The sequence below is a fragment of the Felis catus genome, chromosome E1 (assembly GCF_018350175.1).
Source record: "Felis catus isolate Fca126 chromosome E1, F.catus_Fca126_mat1.0, whole genome shotgun sequence".
NCBI lineage: Eukaryota > Metazoa > Chordata > Mammalia > Carnivora > Felidae > Felis > Felis catus.
The window spans coordinates 29,078,362-29,096,077 of record NC_058381.1 but is presented as its reverse complement, the minus strand read 5'-3'; the positions used below and the strand labels follow the sequence as shown (position 1 = coordinate 29,096,077).

Genomic DNA, 17,716 nt, shown 5'->3' with positions numbered 1-17,716 from the left:
CCCGGGCAAGCCCGAGACCCGTGGTGTGGCCTTTCCTTTCCTGACAGCCCTCTCCCCTTTCTTCCTTAGACACATGCAAACAAGGTCTATCCCTCAGAACCCTTAGGGTCTGGGAGAAACGGGAACCTGACAGTGACTCCATTTGCCCTCATGACAAAGCCTGGTTTCTTGGGCTACCAGGCTCAGGCCCACTCAAGGCTACTCCATGCCCAGAATTTACACCATGAGCAGATGGCAATAAACCACTAACCCCTCTCCTCCCCTCCCCCACCTTCCCAACCAACCCTGGCCTGGTCCTTTGTGAGGAGGAGACACATCCATAGACCCAAATCAGGGCTGGTAATAAGAGCATCGAGATAGAGAGTGAATGAGCTATTCTCTGTTGAGATTGTATCTCAACATAAAGTACATAGTTTTAGCCACAAAGCTCTCAGATGGGTTCATTCTGGGTGTTTGGGTGATCTGATTAGTAGAATCAATCTCCAGGTTCACGACTAGCACATGATGTGAGGGCTTCAGAGCCAGCCAGGAGTGAAGTTATCTCTTCAAGAGGGGTGTGCTTTGACCTGAAGCCTAGACCATTCTACGTAATGCATCGGTCCCAAGTCCTCGGTTCTCCCGTCCGTTTGTTCCCTCCTCGAGCTATGCCAGCGTTAGCCGGCAGACCTCAGCATCCACCTGGTCTGAAGCAGGTTCGCTTTTGAGAGATCAAGCAGAAACAGCAATCTTCTAAGCCTGTGGCACTGCTGTAACCGACATTTGGAGTATTTGTGACACTGACTTTCCTGTCAGCCCCGGTGGATGAGCAGCCACTCTCCATGGGTCCTGTGTGGTATTTAAGATGATCCAGGCATCTCTGGATATGTCCAGACTTGTTGCTATCAGGCTGAGTTAGTACCTCCAGTAATATATTTGTTTGTATATTGAGCCAGGGAAAAGGAAACATCATCACGTTACTCTCTTAATCCTCCCCTAGTTTTAAAGTGTTTTTTCTCCTTCCCTTCTGAAATAGCTTGAATTTTAGCAGAGCATAAACACACACACACACACACACACACACACACATATAGTATATTAAATTGATTGTCCCTGCATCTGGGTCCCTGAACTGATTTGATTCTAATTTACTGTGTCATACAGTTTTCCCAGGTTGGATGTAATTGCTGGTCCCCTCTATCTATCTCTCCCACCTTCAGGCTAAGCTCAAGAAGGCAAGTCTAAGCCAGGATCCCTGGGACATAGTGGCCCGGCAGACTGCTGGACTGTAATCCCCCCTTGCTCTGCTGGAGACATGCCGTAATAACTCACAGCTGAGTATTTCTCCTTCCGTTAGCAGGAACAGGATTATCTTTTCATGCGGACCTTCCCCGTTTGACCATCGGCATTAATTTATAGCAGGCACTACTTCTGCGGGGCACAGAGACTTCTAAGTGGGGTCCTCAACTCTGTTCCCAGGAAGGCCTTGGCTGCCCAGCTGCCATTCTTCAGAGCCCACGAGCAAGGAGTGGCTGGCTGTTAAGAGGGACCCATGAAGGTCTCCACTGTTGACAGCCAGTTGGTACTATGGACCCGGCATCACCGAGCACCCAGTGTTGTAGGGGAAGAGAGGCAGGTGTCTCTTCTTCTGGAGAACATAGGGCCCCGTGAGAACCCTGAGGGCACCCCCACCTGTTCACATACCCCGCCTTAAGGAGTCCCTCGCTAATGTGGGAGACAGTCCCTGCTGCTATGGAGTTTTTAATGAAGGCAGATAGAAGCACGACACGGACGAGGTGAAGGGAGAGGGGAGAGCTGGAGGGGCAACGACCTCGACCTCTTCTCCGGCATCCGCCTGGCAACGCAGCCCCTCCACTCATCCCTTTTTCAGTTTCTTTACATTCTTTAAAACAAGCAAAACCCCTAAAACTCTATGTGATGAATGAACACAGCCCTGCCCTCAGAATATCACAGGGGCTTCTGTCCCCAGCCCTCCATTCTGTCGGGAGCTGGGGGTTGGGAACGAGAGCCATGAAACTCCCTTCTCCTTGGCCCTGAAATGCATAGTGTCATGAGTTCTGTTTCGGCAGCATGCTGCCTTCTGAACTGGACTAGGCGAGGACGGGCCCACCATTGCATTCATCTGGCCCTAAGCAGCACGTGCTCTGGAAATGTGCCAGGGGCCACCAGGGCCTCCCCCTGAGATGAAACCTGGCAGCAGCAGATAATTTGCAAGCCAGATGATTGAAAATGTCTTGAGGGCTGGCCCTGCCCTTGGGCAAAATGTGAGACCCACTAACCAGAACGTAGGTCTAACGTGGGGACTGGGAGGGGGGGGGGGGGGGCCTTGGCTTATCCCGGATATGCGGGCTGAGCTCATCTAGAAAAGATTTTGTCAACAGTTCCTTCCTCTGGATCAGTAATAATCCAATTTTCAGGCCTTGGAGCCAAACAGAGATGCCCTCCCAGGGGCTCCCCCTCATAGTTCTGGGCTCTTGCTTTCTGCCTCCGGTCCAGTGGCATCGCTTAGAAATCATGCGGATGGCTGGACTTCCATACTTTTCCTAGACCTACAAGGAGGCTGCTCTGCTTCTCACTCCTACGACTTCCCCACCCCCAGTGACTAATTGCACTCTCAACCCAACCCCTTCTGACCACAGTTGGCCAGAGCCACATGCAGACTGTGTGCCCGCTGGAAGGCAGGCATGTCCCTGGGCTTGCTTTAAAAGCCTGAGGTACCCATGAGCTTTGCATCCAGCCCCTACAGGTGAGGATCTAAGCCTGCAGGATGGACCTTTGCTAAGGTCTCTGGAATAAGAATCCCTGGGGTTTCCTGGGTCAGCCATCAAGGTGTTTTATTCCCTTGATAGGCAAGAAGTTCCTCCTTTTATCCAAGTCCAACTTTAAGCTTTAAGTCAAATGTGCTACCTCTTGCTGGCCTCAGTGAGATTCCACATCCTTGCTTTTCCTCCCCACCACCCCCCCACCCCCCCACCCCCACCCCCCCCCCCCCCCGCCGACCCTTGTCTCAGAGTCCTTTCATCAGGTCCAATGTAAATGAACTGGACCCTGTTGTAAATCACTTCCTGATTTGTATGGCCAGTGAATTGTATTTTCCTATATCAGATTTTCCTAAATCTGCCTATGGTACCTGCCTTATTGGGCTCCGCATACACAACCATTTTAAAAATAGTTTGTTTTCAACTTGACCAATTGCAAACCATTTTCTTTCTCATCGCGGCCCACTGAGAGGCAGACTAAGGCAGACGGCACTCACACGGTACAGATGGGGACTCAGGCCCGTGAGGTGTTTACCCCCAGGCATACAGCCCTAAGGTCAGGGCCAGGGTCACACTCAGGTCTTCTGACTCCAAGTCCAGTGCTCCTTTACACCACAGCTGCCTCCCTGAGCATACGGGCTGCCTGGACCCGGAAAGCCCAGAGGATGCTGGGACTAAGGGTGAAGGGTGAGGGGTGAGGAAGAACCTGTCTGGGATTAAACTGCTGCTGTGGATTCTGCCCAGAGCAGCTGATGGAGAAGTAGCCCTGCTCCCCACAGTGAGCCCCCAAACTGCCAGCCCGGTGCAGGGCTCGCCTCATGCCACTTAATACTTATAGCTCCTGCTGCAAAAATGCCTAGGTGTTTGCAAGACAGTGTCCTCTCCTGGGATAGGAGGCATAATGTCCCAAGTCAGAAAACTTAGCAGTGTCTATTCAGCAGCACATACTGAGACCCCTCCCTCCCGACACACACGGACACACACGCCCCTGTAGCTGAGCAGTAGATGGGGTACCCTTGCCCATTGAGAGCGATGTCCCATCCCCTCTTCCTGACCCAGCCTGGCTTGTGGGACTGTTTCTGGCCTCTCAAAATGAGGCTCAGCATCTGAGCAAAGGCACCCTCCACCAAGATACTTCATTGAGCGTTGCCTGAAGGCTGATTGCCATAGGATGCACCCTCAGGTCAGGGACTCAGCGTCTTGCTTTCTCCTCTCCTGCCTCTCCTCTCAGGTCACAGCTCAGAGGGAGAGACGTCCTCACATGACTCCCCTTCCTATGTAGCCAGCCAGTGATCAGTATGAACGTCCCAAAAGAAGAACCCTATTTTGCCCCTAATGCCTTCCCAGGTGCAGCTGCTGGTAGGTCTGAGTGCAAAGTGGCACTCCCCACTCCCTCCTGAGCAGGCAGTGCCGTTTGCCTGCTAGGAGCCTGCCCAGAGATGCACGGGTGTCCGGATGGCTTGTTTGGGGACTTCAACCTGCTCTCTGGAGCCTGGCTCTTCTGCCTACAGAGAGATAAGGAGGGATTGTTGGCGGCACAGCACAGAGGTGTGGCTCCTACCCCCCCCCCCCCCCCCAGCCCAGAAGCCTAGAGAAGAACGGGAACCAGCCCAGAACTGGGTGCTTACCGCCTGCCAGCTGCGCCCTCTGGCGGGGACCCACAGACCGATCTCTCACCCCTGGCTGGGAGGAGAGCCGCAAGGTGACTTTGAGCAGGGATCGGGCGCTATGAGGATATGGGAGTTGAGGTTTAGAGCTGCATTCTAATAGGGTGCCTTCTTCACAGTGTCATTCGCTGGCAGGTGACTGAGCGGGGAGGGGTGTTGTTGGCTAAGAGGAGCTGCGTATTGTGAAATCCCTTCAGGCCGGCTGGTGAGCTGTTGTCCCCCTGGGCACACAGGACTGGGAGAGGTAGCGGGATGGGCGGTTGCCACTAGCCCTCTCGTCTTCTAAGCGCACGGAGGAGGCTGTTTCTGGACAGCATCCTTCCATGGGCATGCTACTTCCTGTCTCCGAGGCTGCTTCTGCTGGTTGGATTCGTCTCTGGGTGGCTCTCCCTGATGGAGAGGTACGAGACCAAAACCCCCTTCTCCTCAGCCCCTAGGTAGGTGGTCCTGCCCACAGTCTTCCTACATCTGCCTCTGGCCAGAGAAGTAAGAAGCCAAAACATCTTTCCATCTTTCACTGCGGGCCCCCTCCCCTAGCCTCTCTTTACCCCGAGACAGAATTAGCTTGTTATTTTACATAGCAAGGGTCAGCTGCCTGGGTAAACCAGGAGTCCACTGTCTGAGCTCTCCATTTTCCTTAGCCCAGAGGGAAAAAAAAAGTGTTAGACCAAGATAATACCGCCTTTAAATATCTGAGCTTGATATTTGCCTCCATGGGTGAGAAAGGCCAAATGTTATCTGCAAGTTTAAACTTATGTATTCAAAATTCCTGTCCCCTTTGTCTGTGGGTGCGTTCTCAAATCAGCCATTCACTTACTCTAAGCCTCCGTGATTTTTTTCTCTTCAACCTGTTTTCTCCATTGGCCGGTTTACCCATTTCTCTGCTCCAGCTTCCAAGGGGCCTCAGGGCACCCGGAGGTATCAGTTTCCCTTTTCTCCGCTCAGTCAGGAGCCAGACGCGGCTGGTTGCATCTCCTTTGTATCTTCGTGCCCCATCTCGGTCTCCAGCCAGCCTGGCTTGGGCGTGTGGTCAGTCTCTTCCCATCTCTGGGGCAAGGCCGCGGCCCAGGTGGGGCTGCAGAGGTTGAAGGCAGCTGGTCATGGGGCAGAGAGGGAAATGCCAGGGGAAGCAAGGGGAGAAGATCGTAGTGAGAAGCAGCCCCTTGGAGCCAAAGTCGTGGAAATGTGTCCAGTCCAGATCGGCTGGTTCTTCCACCTGGGTGAGCTGTAGCCCAGAACTGGCTGGCCCCAGGCTCACCTTCAGTTTTCAAAATCAATGAGAACTTATTCTTGGCGATTTGAAAAAAAAAGGTTTTTCCCCCCGTTTGGGAAAGAAAAAGTTTCAGCTATTAAGGGGAAATGAGAAAAATGAGACAAAATTAACCTGGTTGACAGGCCCTCACTGAAGAAATAATGGAATTGGGGGAGAGGGGCGGGGCTGAAGATCGGGGCCCAGTAGTGTCTCCTCCCGCGGCCCCTCCTCACCACCACGGTCAGGATCTGTGGCTGTGAAGTCTCTCCGTAGCACAGGTGCATTCCTAGCTCTTGGTCTCAGTCTGAGTTTATATGAGGATAACGAACAAAGCAGGCATTTCGGTCCGATGTGCTCTAGCTGTGAATTGGTTCAGTCAGTATGCTCTGCATTCATACTTCTTTGTCTTTTTTTTTTTTAAACAAAAGGAAAAAAAAGTTTAAACCCCCCCTTTCCTTCTACTGCAGGAGGTGAGTGTGTGGGTGTCCTGTAGAACCATTGGCATTCACCCAGCTTCGGCCCCAGCCTCCAGATTTCGCCACCCCCACCCCACCCCCTCCCTCCATCCCCTGCTCTCCACCCCCGAAGGGGACCCCTGCCACCATCATTACGGTTATGTCAAGATGCCCAAATTTTCCATGACATACCCCATCCTCCGACCACGTTCAGTATTGACGACTTTCATACCGGGCTATGAATGGGGGGTGGGGGGGAGGAGGTAGCCAGTGGGGAGGGGGGAAGTGGTTGGGGGGGCTGGAGAATGGAGATCTTCTTTTGTCTTTAAAAAAAAAAATACAAATTTGTCATTTAATGGATCCAAAAACAAACAAATAAGAAAAAGTAAAACAAACAAACAAAAATTTTAAATCCCTTCCCCAACGATTTTTTTTTTTCCTGGACACAAATTGCTTTGTTTCCTGTCACGTTTTAATATCAATATTAACACAATGTGTAGTCTAAAACTAGTTCCTTTGTAGTTTGCATGGGATGTGAATGCTGTCTCAACGTGCCCAGATCTAGACAAGACTGCATGAGCACCAATTCAGATGTGAAAAAAAAAAAAAAATCTCTCTCTCTCTTTTCCTCTCTCTCTTCCATATATATCTCTATTTCTATTGTGATAATTTGGTGGGCAGTGAAGCACCTCGGGTTGGTTGCCGTAGTGTGTTGAATGATTGTTTTTTTATTCTCTCTATTTTTGGAGCTCCGAGCTTCTTAGTAGTAGCCTGGGCTGAGTATTCTTGAGTCCCTGCTAATGTTTTCGCATGGCCTTGGTTGAGTGTTAGAAGTTGGGCCTCAGCTGTTTTTCTCGAGTGTTTGGCTTGTAATGACCGGTGCATGCCTGGCTTCTGGCCTCATACCCAGCTCTATTCTCTGCACACCAGTCCTGAATAGCTACAGTGCTCAACCGAATTTTGGCGCGCCCGCTTCCCCGGCAGGCTCCAACCCCGCGCGGCCCGGAGGCTTCCCGGGGGCCAACAGCCCAGGACCTGTCGCCGATCTGTACGGCCCTGCCAGCCAGGACTCCGGAGTGGGGAATTACATAAGCGCGGCCAGCCCACAGCCGGGCTCGGGCTTCGGCCACGGCATAGCTGTAAGTACCCGCCTCCCCTGCCTCCTGCCTCCTCCTTCCCACCCGTCTCCCATGGGAGAGTGTACCAGAAGAGCCCAGGGTTGGGGGCTGAGGAGAGGGCAGCGGGTCCCCGTCCACACTGCGCCAGCCACCTAGGGCTGAAGCTCCTCCGTTTAGCTTTTTCCTGAGCAGCCGGCATGCGGCCATGCGATGATGGCGCGGAAGGAGCACACGGGCAAGGTCAGGTTCAGATCCCCACTCCGTCACCTCCAGTCCATATATAAACTTCACGTCCCTGGCTACAAAATGACAATAAGTACGCCTCCCTCAAAAGATTGTGTGAGAATTCATGGAAATAGGATGTGTCACCTGCTAGCACATAACAGGTCCTCGGTATCAGCCCCCTGCTTGATCTCTGCCTTCTGGAGACTGCCATGAAGGCCGTGGGACTTCAGAGCTTGGGGACCACCCCCCCCCCCCACCTCAGGACAGCAGCCTTGGTGGGCAGAGTCCCCCGGGCCTGAGGTCCAGAGGCAGCGCTTGGCCCTGGGACACAGTGTGGGGTTCAGGCTCCCTCCCAGGTGGTCTCCTTGGCTAATGTTTCTTACAGTTTCCAGGTTCCAAGTAAGTTCCCAATTGCGTTCCTTAGCTGCAGCCCCGCAAAGGCCAAATGCATTTGATATTTGTAATGCTCTGTGGTTCTATAATCTAACTAATCCAGGCAATGGAAATTTGCTTAACAGATTTGCATGCTGTTTTCAGATTTGTATTGTTCTTCCCCCTCCTGGTGTGTGTGAGCATGAATGTGCCTGAGCCCACTCGCTCGCTGTCCCTTCCATTGGGGAAACAGAAATTCGGCCACCCTCCATCCTAGCCAACTTCAGCATTTTGGAGGCATTTTGGTTTGGGGCTAAGATGGGAGTGTCTGCTGTGCCAGGTCCTGTCCCTGTCAGGAGAACCCAGCCTCAGGGCCGAGCTGGAGAGAACACAGCAAGTGCAGACAGTCTGGGGCACCAGGTCACCACCGTTCCCTGCATCCCACCACGGCACTGGAAACCACACACACCTACACACACGAGCACACGCCCGGGTGCACACACACACTCTTAGCACATGCATACACACACACTTCGTCTCACAAGCTGTCTTACACATGCACACACACTCTCACACATACACACTCCCTCTCCCTCTCTCTCCCATGCACACACACACACACTCTCCCCCCTCTCTCTTTCTCTCTCACACACATACTCGCCCTCTCTCTCTCTTTCTCTCTCTCTCATACATACTCTCTCTTTCTCCCTGTCTTTTACACATACTCTCTCTCACACACACACACACACACTCACCCTCTCTCTTCCTCTCTCTCATAGAAACTCTCTTCCTCTCTCATAGAAACTCTCTCTTCCTCTCTCTCTCTTACACATACCCTCACACATACTCTGTCACATTCTCTCTCTCACACACACACATGCCCTTTCTCTCTCTCTCTTCCTCTCTCTCATACATACTGTCTCACATACACACACATACACACACACACACACACACACACACACACACACCCTTTGCCACCACCCCTGGCCCATGCAGTTTGGGTCCTTGTTCCTTTCTTCCCAAGCCAGTATCACATAAGCCAGCGGCCCCAAGGGTCAGCCCCCCCGGATGAGCCAAGGCACCAACTCGCGAGTATGATTATTCCGGGTAGAGCCGCATCAATTCGGGAGACCGCCTGTCACCATGTGTAGAGCACAACTCATTTCCGTTTTCAGCGCACAGAAACACAGACCCTATTTGTTCTGGAAAACCTGGGTCTTTTGACCTGTGTCCTGTTGATGCTTCTCGGAAATAACCACGTGTGGCATCACGTTGTGTCTGCGCAGGGCTTGCTCTCTCCCCAGCTGGAGCTGTTGGGACCGCGGGGCAGAGACACTGTTATCTTTGCCCTCCGGGGTTCAGGGCAGCAGCGCCCGTCATTTCGGGCACAGACTTCCCTTCCCCATCACCCACGCAGCCCCCGTGAATCTGGCTCTCGATTTCCCCCCTGGGGTGAGCACACAGGCTGGGGGTGGGGAGTGGGGGCCGGAGGGCTTGGAGCGGGGAAGGATGGCCTCCCGGCCCCTGGTGGCGCGGTGTCTCAGAATTACATATTCATGCTGGCAACCACAGTCTAGTCCTAGAGATAATTTCCTTTCCCCGAATATGACAATCTGTTCCCGTGTATAGCGTGCTGATGACCTTAACAATTGTGCAATTTTAGGGACCTTTGATTGCAACGGCCTTTACAAATGGATACCATTGAGCAGGTGCTTCTGTTGCCATCCCACTCTGAGGTATTACCTTCCCTGCCATGTGTCTCCGCCCCGCCGGGCGTGGCGTACGTGTACGCGCACGGGCGTGCAAGTACGCGCGCGCCTGGTCTCATCGCGCCCGCTCCTCTCTCTCCTCTTCCCCGACCCCGTTTCAGGGGGGTGGGGGCAAAAACTCCAGTCTTTTACTCTCTCATCCCTTTCTCCAGCTTTAATCGTGGCCCCCACCTTTTTTTTTTTTTTTACTTTTTTTTTTTTCTTCTTGATTTGGTTCTTTCGGTTCCTTTTCTTTATCTTCCCCACCCCTCATCTTTCTCCGTCTTGAAATATGATCAAGAGTGTAGGAAACTGGAAGGTGATCTGGGGACAGAGGCAGGAGAACCCTGGGCTTCGGCCAGTCCCCCCGGGGGGGCCAGGGGGCCAGGGTCCCACCCCTCCAGGGTCCTGCGAGATGGCCTTTTAGGTCCCTGGGCCCTTTCCGTCTCCCGGAGCTCGCTGGCTTCAGCCAATGGGGTTCCTGCAGTCAAAACAGCCAGACTCCATCTTTTAGTGAAAAGAAAACATTTTTGCCAGTAACTACTGAGTAATTATCCAGATTACCGCACGAAAAGCAAATTAAATTAACGACATCACCTGCGTAACGTGGATTTGGATCCCTGCCAGTTTCCTAACCTTTTAAACTGAGCTCAAGTTAATTAAACATTTTTTAAATCACTTTGATGGGGATATGGAAGGGGCGGAGTGGAGGAGAAGGGGAGGTTGGGGCAGTCAGTGAGGGAGCCTCTTGCCACAGTCTCACTGGAAAAGGAGTATCTGTTGCTCTTGGGAAGGACACCGAGAAGGAAGAGGGGTTCTCTTATGAGCGCTAAATGGGTACTGTGTTAGCATGTTAGCTGGGGGGCTTGAAGCATGGGTCTGTCTCTTTGGAAGAGGGAGGGGGACAGCTGAGGCCGGGGATGGGTCCCAGCTGGGGTAAGAGTGCCTCTTAAGTTGGGACATAAGAGAAACAAGGCTGGAGATGGGTTTGCAGTTAGTAGGACGCCTCTCTCATAGAAAGGGTCCCTCTAGGCCCCCAAGTCAGCCAGGACCCTCTAGGGTGGGCTCAGTGGGGGGACCAGGCTGAGTTGAGCTCCACAGATCTCTTTTGGATTTCTCTAATGTTGCTGCTAAGGAATCACCTCAACTAATGCAACTGCCTCTCTTAACCAAATAAACCCCGTGTGTGAATTCTCCCCGCCCCTCCCTCCACTTCCCTTCCAGCACTGACCCGGCCAATGCTGGCCAGAGCCAGAGGCCACTAACAGTTTGAAGGAGAGCTACTCACTACTAATTAAGCTGGGTTTGGGGGCCCAGGGGAAGTAAGGTTCCTCTGAGAGCAAAGTGGACCCTGGGGGGTTGGAGGTGGCTCCCGCCCTTTGTGGAGTCAGGGGACAGAGGGGTTAAACCACCACCACCCCCCCCCCCCCCCCCGGGCACAGCAGGTCCCTGCAAGGTCACACCCTGGGGCTGCCCTGCCCTGTCCCTCTCCTGGAAATGAGGGTGGCAAAGGGCTTCCCAGCACAGCCCGCCCTCCAGGGGCCTCTAAGCTTCTGTCGGAATAGGGGGAGGGCAAGGCTTCTGGCCCATCCTCCCCTCCTCCGGCTCTGGGACCCGCTTCCCACAGAAGGATGACATAGCCAGGAGAGTGGAGGGAAAACCCACCCCCTCCGAAATGGATGAAGCCAGCCAACTGAGTCACATGTTTGAACCAAAGCACACACTTTGTCCCTAATGGAGGTTTCGTTCTCTGACCTTGAGTGCCACCCGCAAAGGACTGGTCCAGGCTCACAGTCAGTTCAGGGAGACTCAGGAGGTCTGTGAGTCCCGGGACTGTCTTTATGTCCTATAACCAAAGCTGGGTGTTTGTTGTGTGTGTTTTTCCTGACCTCGAATCCTTGATATGAAATATAATTTTTTTAAGATTTTTTTTTGTAATTTGCATCTTTAGTTGGCACTGACTGTATCTAATAAAGTTGCAGGTGTTTAAACATTTAGCTTTGAAAAACCAGAAGTTTAACCAGGAAAAAAAAAAGCATCACTGGTCAGTTTGCAATTCACCAGTGTAGCTGACCAGCCGGCGCGGCCACATTTGCTGACCACGTTTCCTGCCATGACCCCAAGCATGCAACAGCGCCGTATCAAATCGGCAAAATAGCAAACCAGCAAAATGAGTGGCAAAGCTGTCCGCTCGCCAGCGTCAGGCGGGGCGAAGGTGTCAGATTTCCCAAGCTGTGACCCCGGGAAGCTGTTAGCCTGGCCATGTTCAAACCTACCTGGTAGCCCAATGTAGTCATACTTGGAAAGCTCTAGTTAAAAAGTCGGGGTCAACAGTACGTTTGCCTGACACGTCTTCTCTGTCTTCCCACTTCATGTTCTCCTCTGGGCGCCCCCGACCTTGCGTACCCTGCAGAGCATACCTGGATGTCCAGGCAAGACTGGGCGAAGTTTCTGAGTGGCCCTTTGTTTAGGTGATGTCATCAGACCTGGACCCCCACCAGCCTCACTCCCCATCGCAACCAGAGATGGCTCACTTCGGATCGAGGGTTGACTACATCTCATCATCTCACGAATCTGCTGTAATATATGACAACAGCTTTTAAATGTGTATATAACCCATGATTTTGGTTTTGTTTTGTTTTTTTTTTGTTTTTCTTGATGGTTTCCCCCTTCCTCTCCCCTCTTCCCCGTTCTCCTTTTAAATCTCTTTGAATCACATTTGGTAGTGATTTTGACTTAGTCCGGTAGTCATATAGCTTTAATATCTAGTTAAAAGCTAACCATAGTATAATTGTTATATTAAGGTATTATTTTTTCTTAAAAAAAATTTTTTTTGGCTTGTTTTGATTCTGTTCTCACTTTTAAAGGATGCTGAGATGGTAATATGACTCTCAATATTTTGGTACCAATTCTGAGACTGTATGGATTTTCTGGTGCGGCTTGTGCACCGGCGGAAGCAAAGTTGTGAAGTGTGGAGTAGGAGATGGGCATAAGCTTTCTACTTTGCGTTGTCTAAGAAGTGAGATGTAGTAAGCTAATTAACAGACTCTCTAGCGGTTCTTTTTTGTGACGTCTCTTTGTTAACCTAAGTATATCTATTTTCGGCAATAAGGTAAGGACGACGATGTTTTGAGTGTCCTTCTTTTCTATAAGTGCTTTTTTTCTGTTGAAAGAGGTGATATTATAAGGTTTTTTGAAATTGTGAATTCTAAAAAAAAAAGAAACGTTGTAAATACAATTCCATTAACTGCATAGAAACTATTAAGAAAGAGAATCAAAAATATTTTTGTGAGGGAGTCGGTCCCAGGCAGTTCGATGCTCTGTGGGAAGGAGGGGAAGGAATGGTAACCAAGTCAGTTCGGAGGCGGAAGGACACCCCGCTGCCGGGACGACCCCGGGGGAAAGTTCGAACACTGTTCAGCTCCTTCTGTCTGTGTGATAGACCTAAGAACTGTATTCGTGTCATACCAGCATATTAACCTCTCGTCTGTGCACAGCTTCAAATGTTACCGTCTAGTTAGATTTTTATTTAAAATATGAAAAACTGCTTTTCCCAAGACGTTTTTTAAAAAACAAAGCTACAATTTTAATATTTAACATATTTAAAGTTTCAAAGCACACCTGTTTGGCTTGGGTGGGGAGGGGTGGGGGGACATTCTTTTTCAGTCTTAATTTTTAAATATTTGATCATTTTCTATCGTCCAACCATTTCAGCACCTCCAAAGGTCCCTAGGACACTTTGCCTCTCTTTGCCCCTCCCTTCCCCCCACCCCACCCCCCCCCCCCCCCCGGCCCCCAGCTCTGGGGGGGCCCCACCCCCCTGGGCCAGGAGCGGAGAAGCCTGCATTAACGAAACCTTCTCTCCATTCACTTTCTATTTACAAATTAGGAAAGCAACCTTTTGGTTTATATATTTTTTTTTAATACCTCAGTGCTGCAAGTATCACCAGAGAGGCTATGGAAGAATTTTTTTTTTTAATTTATTGTAGATGTAAACAGAATTTTAAAAATAAAAAGTATAAACATCGCTGCACTGTGACTGGTGGGAAAAACTGACAGTTTCCTGTTTGCACATGTTTGACATTTGGCTGTTATAATATATGGTCCTCGGTTGGGGAAAGATACTTATGATGAAGGATATTTTTTAATTTAACTTTTTTTTAATATTGGTAATAGGTCGGCAACAGCAACTATAGAAGTACAACTCGATAGATGGCATTAAAACATATTGTAGTGTGGATATATATTTTTTTCTTTTTTAAAATGTGATATTGACGTTTTATTAATATTTTTTAAATTGTTACGTTTATAAATTTGGTACTTAAGGCACAGCCAGTATGAGACACTGAATGCGACGTTTATTATAAAGAGCTGCTGCACTCCTATTTTTATAAATTTTACTAACAAAGTAGACTAATGTAGACATTCACAGACATGGTAGGGCAAAAGCATCCTCAAACAAAAGGCTCCAAAATGCGAACCTGGAAGGAAAGAAAAAAAAGCCTTTTTCAATTCTAATGAAACAGCAATGACATTTTTAAAAAAAAAAAAAATCTTGTTTCTCCAATTAAATGTTAGGTTGTTTGGTGAGGGTTTGTTTTGGTTTTGTTTTTCTTTCTTTCTTTTTTTTTTTTGTTTCCAAACAACCACGTTAAGTAAAATGCTGGGCGCTTTTAAAATATCAAAACTTGTTCAAGTAATAAAATTAAAAAAAAAAAATAGAAGTTTTATTAAAACACACAAACACACACACACACACGCAAAGAAAAAAGACAATAAATTCCCAGAAATTCAGTGTCTAGACTAGGGAATTTAATTACTATTTTGTCCATGTTGGTGATGTACTGTACTACCCTTCCTTTCTCTGCAACCCCCATCACCTCATAGAAGACTCTTTGTTGATCACTGTCTGTTAATAATGTATAAAAATGGCTATCTTGTAAACGTCCTGTCCTGGTACTAGTGTAGTGACCTTTTTTCTTCTCTTTCTTCTAGTACATATTGATAGATATAACGTAATTAAGGTTTAAAAAAAAATTAGACATAGTTACTCAGATTTAGGACCAGTAAGGATAGAACTTTCTCTTATTTATGAAAAAAAAAATGCTAATAATTTTGGGGCAGTTTTTTCCTTTCGATTTTGTTTTTCCAATTTCAACTTTTTATTTTATTTTTGCTGATCTGATGTGGTTTCAACGAACCCAAGGTCTCATGATGTTCAAATGCCGGCAGACTCTACGGCGTTTTGTAGATACCCACCCCCCCCAACTGTGAAGGGGTGTGCCATACTACCTTAAATGCTAATGCTAGATATGCAAAACTGGATTTTTTTAATTTATTTTTTAAAAGAGGGAGGCATGGTATATTAAAATGATTTTACTAAGAGAAAAAAATATTTTTTTAAGAATGCTCAGAAGAAATTGATAATCTGTGTGAATATGTTTTAGATGTTTATAATACCTTTTGAAGAGACCCAGTAGCCCATAGCACAAATCTCGTGGAAATCTGATATGTTTTAATGTGGCTACCTAGGTTAAGGTTCACGTTCGTCCCCCCACTCATCTAGAAGTCCATTTTGGAAGATTTTTGTAAATTATTTTAGCACTGATGTTCAGCCTTGTCTTTGTTTCCGTTAAGCTCAATGGCGAACATGGGAACCACCTTTCGCCTTCCCTGGGGGAGCACCCCTCTTGGCTGATGGCTTTTCCCCGGAATCATAAAATAGCCACCGGGTGACTTTCTGGCTTCCAGATCCATCTGCCTGGGACCCCCGAACTCCTCTCCTCCCAAGCAGAGGGGAGGGAGTGGCATTAGCTCCCGGACCCATTCCTGGTTCTACCTGGACATGGGGCTGACGGGGATGACCAAGCCTTCGGTCCCCTTCCCAGGAGCTTTCTCAGCCCTGGTTTGTGGCCTTCCTCACACCCATCGGGAAAACTAAACAGCCTTGTGTTCTATCCCAGTCGCTCATTGGCTTGATTCGAACGAAGCCCCGACAGGCCTTTGCGTTTCTATCCTTCATACCCTTCATCTTAATTTGAACTCGTAGCTTGGACTTTAAGGTAGCATGGCTCTGTTGCTGTCAATCTGATGTTTCGCTGCACAGCAATTCACAGCCAGTGAATGTTACACACATCTTGCTAGACTAGTATAAAAATCATTGGGTAATTGTTGGTTCTAATGACCTGAAAGGTGTTCAGTTTTTGTTTTCAGTTTTTTGTTTTTGATTTTGGGGTTTTTTTGTTTTGTTTTGTTTTGGGGGGGGGGGGTGGCCTTTTTTTTTTTTTTTTTTTTTTTGGTTCCAAATAGAAAAACAAAACCTATTTTGATCTTTAGTGCAAACGAGGGCTAGGGACTTAGCCACCACCACCACCACCACACTGTTTCATTCTGCCATTCACTCACTGCAGCATAATCAAGAATAAAGCAATATAGTTTACTACATTTTTTTATTGAAGGTCAGCCATGCTTTCTGTATTATATTGCATATGAAATTGTTTACAAAAGAAACACTAACTCATACTTCTCTTTATCCGTTGGGAGTGGCACACAGGGACAGAGGGAGACTGGGGGGGGAGGGGTGGCGGGGAGGGGAGGGGAGAATTTTCTTTCTTGAATGTGCTTCACCAGCCGGGCTGTCTTCCAAGGAAGACAAAAGCAAGGAGGTTGGGGCAGGAGTGAGCAGAGGGACGGAGGCTGGCAAGCACATTGAAGAGAGACCCTGGTGGGCTCCCCCTGCCCTCACCCTAAACAGAAAAGCAGAATCATCAGCTCAGCCCAGTCCTGGGCACAGACACTACACAAGGAGACGCTGTACGTTAAGCAATACTTTAATACTGTAATATGTTTGTTTTCTTTTCTTTTTTTTTTTTTTTAAACCAAAAAAAAAAAAAAAAGTAAACTCAAACAAAAACATATAAATAAAACCCACCCCTCTGGGGGAAGCAAGCTTAATTCAAACACTTGGCTATCAAATAATCAGAATGTATTGTCTCAGACAGGCTTTCATTTCCGGGAGGCAGGGGCACGAGGGGGGAGGGGGAGGGGGCCTGGGAGACAGACGTTCCGGAGCCTCCCTAGAAGGCTCTCTGCTGTATTCTGTACATACTGTACCATCCTGTGTGGAATCTGTGAGTGTCCTCTTGAGTAGCGTGGGCTAGCCGATCGGCCGTTCATGGTGTATTGTAAACTCAGAATTCCATATGTAATAGGATGCAAGTCTAAGCGTTTCATGTGGACATAAATGTATCTAAATAAAACTTTCCCTAGCACTGTGGCTGACCTCACCCTTACTTTTATACTTTAGTATGAAACTGATGACAACTTTGGTAGTGAGTATTTTTTTTATATATATACATATATATGTATCTATATATATATATATCTCAAGCATCTTTCAGGTCTTTGTGTGTGGCTTTCTTAAAGCCCTGTTGTAAAAAATTACTATGTGGATGGCAGTCTCTCACATCACAGATGTGGAAAGTATAATTTTATATTTGTATTTTCAAATAAATAAGTTTGTGAAAGGTTTCCATCCTCTACTGTGGTCCAGAAATCAATGTGTTTGTCTGACAAAAAAAAAAAAATAATAAAATACAATAAACTGTTTTGAACAGAGTTGTTTGGTGTTCTTTCACTTGCAGAAGAGAGCTGGGGTGGGGGAGAGCTGTTGTTTGGTTTGGGGAGAAGGGTAGCACCATAATCACACCTTCCCTCTAGAAGGGAAGCATGAGGAAGCCCTTCCCCCGGCCCCAGAGAGCTGGTGGAGCTATTTTTAAGAAGTGACAAGAGAGCATTGCTGGGGAAGAGCAGATTGCAGAGCACCTCGGGACCCTTGGGTGGGCGGGGAGCAAACACAAAAGGTTCAGCGAGATCGTAGGACCCAGATGGTAGATGTGTGTCAAAGGAGCTAAGTGGCTCTCCGGGTTGCAGGCCTCAATTATCAACTTACAGGAGAGGGTGTAAGACCAATTCCATGACCCTCAGTAGGAGTCTGAAAGGGTATTAGGAAGCCCGGCCTTTGCCAAGTTCAAAGTCTCGCTTAATGAAGGGAATCAAAGGTGTAGAAAGAACTAGATCTATGATACTTCTGCCTTCTGGCTATCAGAGGAGAGAAGAGA

The 17,716-nt window shown here is 48.7% G+C and overlaps 1 protein-coding gene across 10 annotated transcripts in view; it reads left to right on the top strand.

Moving 5' to 3' along the window:
- MSI2 (musashi RNA binding protein 2) overlaps positions 1–17,213 on the top strand; it is a 394,348-nt gene extending 377,135 nt beyond the window's left edge. For 2 of the 10 annotated variants that reach the window (XM_023244137.2, XM_023244140.2), the window contains 3 exons: positions 7,061–7,269; positions 9,512–9,584; positions 12,010–17,213. In XM_023244137.2, coding sequence (XP_023099905.1) covers positions 7,061–7,269; positions 9,512–9,553 — 251 coding nt within the window. In that variant the 3' untranslated portion in view covers positions 9,554–9,584; positions 12,010–17,213. The remainder of the gene's footprint in view (positions 1–7,060; positions 7,270–9,511; positions 9,585–12,009) is intronic. The other 8 variants (XM_023244141.2, XM_023244142.2, XR_006589865.1 and 5 more) reach the window with 5 other exon arrangements.
- Positions 17,214–17,716: the final 503 nt, after the last annotated feature.